The 9,488-nt window shown below is 37.1% G+C and overlaps 1 protein-coding gene across 2 annotated transcripts in view; it reads right to left on the bottom strand.

Annotated features, from left to right (window-relative positions):
- Window positions 1–278: 278 nt before the first annotated feature.
- The window catches only part of LOC112512558, a 10,246-nt gene continuing 1,036 nt past the window's right edge, over window positions 279–9,488 (bottom strand). For both annotated transcript variants that reach the window (XM_025118584.1, XM_025118585.1), the window contains exons 3-9: window positions 8,951–9,256; window positions 8,349–8,574; window positions 6,924–7,070; window positions 6,608–6,732; window positions 3,812–4,016; window positions 1,515–1,768; window positions 279–580 (exon numbers count right to left, since the gene is read on the bottom strand). In XM_025118584.1, coding sequence (XP_024974352.1) covers window positions 412–580; window positions 1,515–1,768; window positions 3,812–4,016; window positions 6,608–6,732; window positions 6,924–7,070; window positions 8,349–8,574; window positions 8,951–9,256 — 1,432 coding nt within the window. In that variant the 3' untranslated portion in view covers window positions 279–411. The remainder of the gene's footprint in view (window positions 581–1,514; window positions 1,769–3,811; window positions 4,017–6,607; window positions 6,733–6,923; window positions 7,071–8,348; window positions 8,575–8,950; window positions 9,257–9,488) is intronic.

The raw sequence follows: 9,488 nt of genomic DNA, 5'->3' as shown, positions 1-9,488 counted from the left end.
TGTGGAGCCTGGGGGTTGCTGGTAATCAATCTTTTGCTCAAATATGAAGACTTTATATATTTCTTATACCTACCTATACTAATATATTATTGCTAACTCGTAACTAGCTTTTCAAAATTTACCTTATATGCATTTCTCTCTTTAGCATGCTTTTCCTAAGCCGGTATGAGGTAGAGATCATGTTTGCATACATCTTACCCCTCCTAAACCCCACACATCAGGATGGGATATATTGAGTTCGTTTGATTTGGTTTGCTTAGAAATAATCTGAAGACTAATAGGGCAAATGATCCATAAATGATTATTAAAGAATTGGAATTCTATAATTTAGATACATGTGTAATGTTCACCATCTAAATCACAATTACGAAATCAAGAAAATAAATGGAATAGAAAAGGACTGCATACATCTTACTTCCATCGCAGGGACTGTCTTATCCCGGTGTAGATGAGTCCTAAAGATCGCCCGATCAAGCAAACCAAAAAGAACGAGACAGCATCGCTGATTTTTGCAAAAAGGGTTCGTATGAATGGCATTATGATATCAGCCGATTCAAGGAATAGACTACAGTAGTACCTCCTGCAGTGSAGAAAACCGGTTAAAAATGTCGGATGTGGAATGCTTTATTCTCGAAGCTGTTGAASGGGAACATTACCTACTAGAAGTAAAAACAAGATACTGTTTATTTAGGTAGCGTTCAGTTTATAATTTTTKATGCTACTATAACAGAAATGAAGACTTTGACCCAAACCCGGGTGTTCAATGTAACAAAAGCACCCACGGTGCTCCGTTTTTGTTCGTTTGGGGTGTGTTTGGTATGCACACGGGACTACAAAAGCRAGAGTGAGGTAGTCGAGTGAAARAATTGTGGAAGATTTTAGGGTTWTAATTTGGCATGGGAAGTGTAGTAATTAATCAATCTTGTCACATCTTCTTTGATTTTTGTTCCACCCACTTAGGTGGGACAAAAAAGTTGCAATTTGTCCCACTCGATCCTATGCTAGTATAATGTCGCACCAAGCATGGGACAATAAGTTTTTATTCTGTCGGGTGAAAGAGTTGTGGAAGGTTTTAGGGTTTTAATTTGACATGGGTAGTTTAGTAATTTACCAATCTTGTCTTATCTCCCTGRTTTTCGTTCCACCTATTTTGGTGGGACAAAAAAATGCAATTTTGTCCCASTCGGTCCTGTCCTAGTATAATGTTGTACCAAGCATGGGACAGGTTTTAAGGTTTTAATTTGACATAGGTAGTTTAGTAATTTATCAATCTGGATTCATCTCCCTGATTTTTCATTCCACCTATTTTGGTGAATTTTTGTCCCACTAAGTCTTGTCTGTCCCAATATAATGTCGTGTCGTACGTGGGTTGGTAAGTTTTTGTTCTTTTATGTCCTGTCTCCTCCTGTCCAAGTACCAAATGCACCCTTGTGCATATTGGTAGGACTGGTTATACAAGATAATTCGACGGGAAGCAACGATATTCATGATTAGCAACAGAAAGAAAAACATACCATCCCGTAAGGGCCCTTAATTCTTTGGTTCGCTTGACAGGTATAGAGACATAGCTGATTACAAAAGCACGAAACGGAGCCGTTACGGGTCTAGACTTTCTCAGGTTAAGATTCTTCAACCAGCCAAACTTTTCAGCCTTGCCGTTGCTAGGTTCGACAATGGTTCGAGTCTGGAGCATGCGTAAGTCAAGTCGGTCCTCGTACATAGATACAACTGCCTCCATGTTCTGATATAACCAYTGGTTCAGTGCCACCTGAAGATAAAGGATGCAACTTCTAAGGGGCCGTTTACCAAACATTTACCCGGGTAAATGCTTACCGGCAAAATTTAACACTATCTATCACTTWCTTACCGGGTACGATCTTAGTCCACCAAAAAGGTATTGTATGCAACAATTTACCCGGTAAGCGCTAACTGTGGTAAGAGTCGTCGCCCTCACTTACTTGCCTTCGCTCTTACCAKGCAACATTCTTGGTCCTTGCCATATTCATCCGATAAAGTAATGTAACTTGGTAAGCGCTTACACGGGTAGGTGTTTGGTAAACGACCCCCAAGTAAAAGATACAAGATGGAAAATCCGGAAATCTTTTTCGTTTTCACAATTTGTTCCCACATATCATAGATGCCTTAAGRAAGGCAAAATGCATCAAAATGCARCGAGGTTRTCTTGGTTCCAATTTAGTGTAACAAACGATTTTTTTCTCAATTAATGTAACAAAGTTYCAAATTTCCTATTTTAACTCGCATTGACGAGTAACCGGCTGTTTGGTTGGTTTTCCATCAAGTCTTTTATGAATAAAGTTGTTTGTGTGGATTTATATGTCTGTATAGATAGGGAAGATTTTTGTTTAGAAGGGTTTTCCATAAATGGAATGAGCGTGTTATTTATTGRGAATGACAGGTTTGGGAAAAATGTCTTTTTGCATTAAGCTCCCCACTAGAAGCTTACTGAATAAGCCACTTTTTATATCATTGAGCCACTACCGAACAGTCAAGTATAGCTGACCGAATAAGACGTGAGTTCCATTAAGCTCATTAAGCTGCCAACAAACAGGCCCTAATTCAGCAAAGGATAATTTTCCTGATGGTATCTAGGTTACCGGTAGAGCCTAGCCTCCGTGGAGGTCGAAGGGTTCAAGCCTCACCAAAGATGAGAAGTGTGTGTGAGTATTTTCCGTATATAAAATATTATATACTTCAAAAAAACTTGTTGATCTTTTAACATTTGATGTTGTAAATGTCAAGTTAATTGTCCACTTCGCCGTAACCCTTTCATAAACATCTCGTATACGGTATACCATGCATAAACTTTTTGTAAACAAGTATCCACATCATCATATGTTACAAGATCAACAGGTTACCGATCAAAGTTGGTACAAAATAGGAAATTTTCTTTGTCACATCGATTGAGAAAAAATATTCATTACACTAAATAGGAGCTAAACCAAACTTTATTGCATTTTAATGCAACTTTCCCCTTGAGAAAATAAGGAAAGGTGAGAAGCAAAACTAACCATACTACCATTATTTTTGTAGTTGACATAAAAACAATGTCGTCGGGTAAGATTAAGCAGATATTACCTCCATCCATGAGGCAGAGAGGCTGTTTCCAAGTTGGATATTGTTTTTTGTAAGGTATGCAATTTTTTTAAGTGGTGGCACCATCTGACTATAAGAAACAAAATATGAATATTTTTCACAAAATCGTCATTGGTCTATTGGTTAGTTCTTTGCTTTTCATATGTGAGGTCCTATGTTCCGAGTCTTTTTATTGCAATTTTTTTCATAAACATAACAAGTCTAAAATTATAAACTAAAAACTAAGGAAAACGACATAAACGGTATTCGAACCCGGGTTTGGCGTGGAAGAAAGCCCTTGCAAACCAACTCTACCAAGAGAAACGACATATGGTAGAGTTGGTTTGCAAGGCTTTTCTTCCACGCCAAACTCGAGTTTGAATCCCGTTAGTGTCATTTTCTTAGGTTTTAGCTTTTAATTTCACATCTATTATGTTGGTGAGAAAAATTGCAATAAARGACGTAAACACAGGACCTCACAAATGAAAGCCAATGAACTAACCAACAAACCAATGATGATTTTGTGAAAAATATCCCTATATTTGTTTCTTATAGTCAAATGGTGCCACCACTTTGAAAAAAAAAATCTAAGTCCGTCTCTGGATACATCAGATATGTTTGGTTTGGGTTTAGAAAAACAACATCCGCATCAGAACGTTGTAGCCTCTATGGTGACTTGAGTCGTTTAAATATAAAAAATCAAATTTTRCAATCTAACCTCATTTCGTAATCTCTGAAGCGCCCGGGTCGACAAAGTGCACAAACTCAAACCAAGGTTGTTCATTTCATTTGAAATGTCACTGTCTACCGAAATTAGCTCCAAATACATGCTTGCAATCCCTTCTGCCAATGTGATAACCATATCTTCCAACACAGTAACCCCGTGTAAAGTAAAGAAGTTATAGTCATAACAGCATTCCTGGCTGTCAATACATACAGCATCAAGAAAAGGTCAAATGAAAACACTAGACATTTAAAGCTTTGWGACTCATATATAACAAGATAATTATGCAATGTCATAAAAGTCGTAATATGTTTTTGTGGCTGGCCATCAATAAATTGCTTCAGGATCTTCCTGTGTCGWTTTAGACACATTGTGCACGATAACAAACATTCCTTCAGTAAGACAGGAACATAATGAATATAAATTCATGGGCTCACTTTAATTAAAAAAATGGAATCTTTCGTCTGTCAAAGGAATTGGAATTTGAAGAAATTGGAATGGAATGTAACCAGAGATTCAGGTTTGACCGGGCGCTTGGTTGGCAGGAAYTGGAATGGAATCTGTTAAAAGAATTTGAACCCGTCTGTTTGGTTCGTTAATATAATAATGGTGGTGGGGTGTAGGCGGCAGTGGTGGCGGCGGCGGTGGTGCTGGTAGTAGTGGCGGTGGGATGACTGTGGTGACGGTGATGATGGTGGCAGTGGTGGTGACGATGGTGGCAGTGGTGGTGACGATGGTGGTGTGGGGTGAAGGCGACAGTGGTAACAGCGGTGGTGGTGGCAGCAACAATGGTGGTGCCGTGGTGGTGGCGGCAACGATGGTGGTGGCGGCAAAATGGTGATAGCAGTGGTGGTGACAACCATCGTGGTGGGATGGAATGGAGTAAATATAAGGGCATAATACTTTTTTCTTAAAAGATTGGATGAAGGAATTGGAATTCCATGCTAGAAACCTAAGGAATTGGAATTCCATGCTAGAAACCTAAGGAATTTACATTCCATGCTAGAAACCTAAGGAATTTACATTCCACCATATGAGGAATTCGAATTCCTTACCAAAACTCAAAGAATGGACCAAACACATGTATAGAATTTGGTCAATGGAATTGACCATTCCAGTTCCTTCAAATTCCATCGGATTCCAACAAACCAAACACCAYCTAGCCTCAAAATGAAGTACATGAAATAATCCAGAAAAAAGAGATGGTCGAAAGTGTAACCACTGCTTCTCTTYGGTTATTTACCCACTGGTTTTTTTTAATATCCTGGAATCTAGAATTTGGTCTTTGAACTCTTGATGGCTGCTTATAAATTGTAACTCTTGTGGCATCTCTAAGGTAGAGAAGGCATCCAATAGAGGTTSTGATGCCTTGCTGCGTTATATCAGACCGTCAAAATGACAGAAAACTTTCCAATTGTAGTACTTTAAGGGTGCGTTTGGTAGACTGAACAGGACAGAACAGGGTCATTGTTCCATGTTTGGCATGACTCTTTTTTATGTGGAACAGGGTGGAACAAAGTGGAACAGGCGTGTTCCACCTCATCTCCATGGAACAAGGTGGMACAGACCTATATTTTACCAATATAACCTAAAAATAAAATCTAATTCTTTTCTAAAACGTCAAATGCGCCTTTGTCTTTACATTTTATTCATTCTTTAAATTTTATTTTATGCTCTTTACTTTACTGTCCTCAAAATATGATTTTTATATGGTTTCTATATTTTGGTTAATTTATGTAACTTATAAATATTAATAAATAAAAAGATAATATGGAAAAAGTATAAAATAAAAATTGGAAACTACAAAAACTTTTTATTTTGGTGTCATTTTGATCATTTTGACAAAAGTTTCTAATAATATAGTTTGTTATAAAAAATATTTATTTATTAGAATTTAATAACTACATAACTTAAATATATATATATATATATATATAATATAAACAACTTATTAGGGGTAAATTGGTCATTTTATACCAAACTGAACAGCTGTTCTGTCCAGTCCCGTCCCATCCTATCTGGATACCAAACGCACCCTTAAAGTCATGGCATGGAATCCAGGTCTCTCTGAGGGYATCTATAAATTGTCTTACTGGATTCACACGAGCACAAACTACGCCTTACGAACACAATAAAACACTGTTAAAGACCAAAAAAATCCCCTGAATATAAGGTTGAAAGTTAACGGGGTTTATACCAAGGGSAAAAAAACGAAATGAAATGCAAACCACAATGATGAAAAATGTAATAAATGAAGACCATGGACGGAAACCAAAATTTCGAACAAACCCTAGGAAAGGAAACTGTAATTTACTCTTAAAACTAAAYGTAAAACAGACTACAAAAGAAGCTTTAACTTATTAGGAATACTAATGAATCGATGGTCAAACACTCAAACTCATTCCATATTATCTTTTACTCTATCAAAGGAGCAAAAGATCCTTTTTTGGCTCTACCTCTCTTTAGCCCTATGTGGTTGTGTCTATTATCCTTAGGAGGTCTTCCTCCATTAGCAGGGATCAAGAATTTCGATTTTTGGCAAGTCTCATGATCATCCAATAACAAATTAACACAGACAAAATGTAACACCCTAGGCTAACCRTACATGATATTGTCCGCTTTGTCAACACCTGGACTCACGGTTTTAAAATGCGTCCGATATAGAAGATATTCAGTTCCTTATAATKGCAACCTTTGTTCCCCACCCCAACCGATGTGGGATTTTACAAAAAAATACACAGTTAAAGGAGAATTAGGAAGAGCTAGAACTATACATTGGTACAAACATACCTGAGGGCACCAAATCTAAGAATGTAAACTAGCTCTGTATAGAGTTCCTCCTTGCCCGACTTTTTAATGTATTGTAAAACGGAGTCATACCCATCTAACTTTTCAAGCAAAGGAGACGGCAGGTCCTGAGGGATGGAAAAGATGTAAAATAAATTCAATACAGTAGTTTAAATCATATACACTTTTATTTTCTTGGTAGACTAGGAAATAATCTTGGACATTATTCAATATCTCCAAGATTATTTTCTATTATATCAAATATTCACAGAATATCTTTGAGATTATCTCCTATTCTATCACTGACACTCCAAGGTACCTTAATGGATCCTCTGTGTTTCAAAGAAAGCTCCTCTTTGAGCCAATCAATGCATACAGAAAGTGAAGATCTCTGAAGGATTTCAGAGAAACCCTTTTGCCAAATTTTCACATCTGGAGTATAAGTGTTTATGGAGATGTTATCCACCTGCAAGCAAATTACCAAACTTCAATACAGATGACCGGTATGCTTAATTTAAAGCTTGTGATGCTCTTRCGAATTTCATGGTAGCCACCCATAGGCTTCTATCATTCAGGGGGGTTGCAGACTTGCAGTTATAGGCATATAATGATTCTTCTCGAAAATCATTCATGGGCAGCAACACAAACACTCTTTTCCGCTTACATGCACACACGCACAGATTTGAATTTCTAAGAATTTTTTGTGTTATTTTGTGTTTAGAAGGAGCCACTAGCACAACATGATTTTCATATATATATATATATATATATATATATATAGAGAGAGAGAGAGAGGGGGGTCAGGGGAAAACCATAAAAAATTGAAAAATTGAGGAACACCCTGATACATTCATCTAGACGGTATGCACATGTGCATACAAGTAATTAAAGTTGTTTCTTGGTTTTTATGCACGCCTGCATGTTATGCACATGTGCATACTGGAAAATTGCTTACAAATTACTTGTATGCACATGTGCACGCCGTCCAGACGAATGGTTACCAGAGTGTTCCTCAATTTTTCATTTTTTTGCAGTTTTCCCTTGAACCTGACCCTATATATATACACATACACACACATACATATATTCTGACCATGAATGCTACCAAGTAAATTACTCAAAACACAGTTGTCATGCATATGTCTTTTTGCATGCGTTTTAATTTCATAACAGTGACCTTTCACCTTAGATATACAGAATTTCCCATTGCACCACGCCACTGATAGACGTTTATTCTTTATTGCATCAAAGGTTGCTGGTGCTAAAAACATTAACTTACAAAACAAAAATCATCCAAAATAGCAACAAATTTGAACGAATATCTTCAACCATCAAGCCAATGGAGCAACAGAAATCATAACTTTGATAGTCAAATCACATGGCCAGTAGAATTTAAATTACATAAATCTACAAAGTATTTGGACATTTTAAAAGTCATTTTAGTTGATTTTGTAACTACTATCACTTGGACTATGTAAAGTCAAAATGAAATAATATTTACAAAAAGAACARGGAATACTCCAAGGTTTAAAGTCTTAAATGGTCGACTTGTTGAGCTTTCAGAATTCAGCCTAGTTAAATGAGTTGTGATCGTTAGTTTACAGGTGGACAAGCACATAAAAATAATATGGTGTATTCAAAAGGGGAAGTGGATGAATAATAGAAAAAGAATAAAGGGCAGAGGGGGGGGGGCAAAGAAAATAACAAACTATAGAGACCATCAACAAATAGAAAGTGYGTTTGCCTCATTTTTAAGCCATTGAAAGGAAGCCCACAGCAATCGGAACCTGGGTCCTTCTGCAACAGCAGCTAAACATGAAGGTTGCTTCGCAATTTGTTCAGTTTCCATATTTCCATCGTCAAGTTTGGCCCCACGTTCAATCGCACTTATGGAATCAATAAGTTTGCCTTTCACGGTATCCCATGACAAGTTTAAGTTAACTTCACTGTCCTTRTCATTCGTTGCAGCACTGTGGGTTACAGAAGGGAGAGACAAACAATAGAACATATATGAGCAACAAAAACTAGGGGTTGGATTCCGGTGAGAATGGAAGTCATGGTGAGAAGGGTAAAAAGGGATCTCCACCCTTGGATCAATCCTGATTGAAGAGAACCACTAGATCAACACTAATGAGATATAACAGATCAATTCCTTCTAAAGCACAATTCATGGATTGTTTTGGGATTAAAAGTGATCAAGGGTCCAAATCTCTTCTTACACTTCTCACCTTAACTCCTATTCTCACACGATCCTTCATATAAAAACTAGTAGCAGAAGAAATTAAATTCATCTTCAGCAAAGCCAAATACACTAGATAAATCTTTTTTCCTGGAAACCTTGCTTACCTACCAGAAAAGATTGGTTCTTCGGGAGCAATATCATCAATGAAAATTTTCCTTCCAAAGTTTGTAAAGGACCTGTCAACAGGTAGCCCTCCAGCCAAATGTGTAAGAAAAACACTTCCCATGAGAAGCACTTGATCAATAACAGGGATCCACCCAGAAGCATTTGTATCAGTATTTATTAGATTCCCTGAACAATGACATTCCATTCGTCTATCATGACACTTTCTTGATTTTAAGTTTGTGGATTGGAGGCCACCGGGAATGGAGAAATTTCGAGTAACTCTGCCATATCGAGCATAACACTTCCTATTGATCAAAGGTAACTGAAATTAGAATTAGAAATAAATAGAATGTAGCCAAAAGAACAAACTTTTTGAAACGCTAGTAAGTTTTGTATTTCATTAATGCTCATCGGGTGTACATCTATGCTCTACCCTTCAAAGTGGCAGCGGACACGCAATTAAGCTTCAACTATATATACATATACCGGTTGTGTGATTTACTTCTTGGTTTTTCCTTTCATCGGTCAGCTATACAT

Source organism: Cynara cardunculus (assembly GCF_001531365.2).
Source record: "Cynara cardunculus var. scolymus isolate 2C chromosome LG 5, CcrdV1, whole genome shotgun sequence".
NCBI lineage: Eukaryota > Viridiplantae > Streptophyta > Magnoliopsida > Asterales > Asteraceae > Cynara > Cynara cardunculus.
This window is presented reverse-complemented; position numbering and strand designations above follow the sequence as displayed.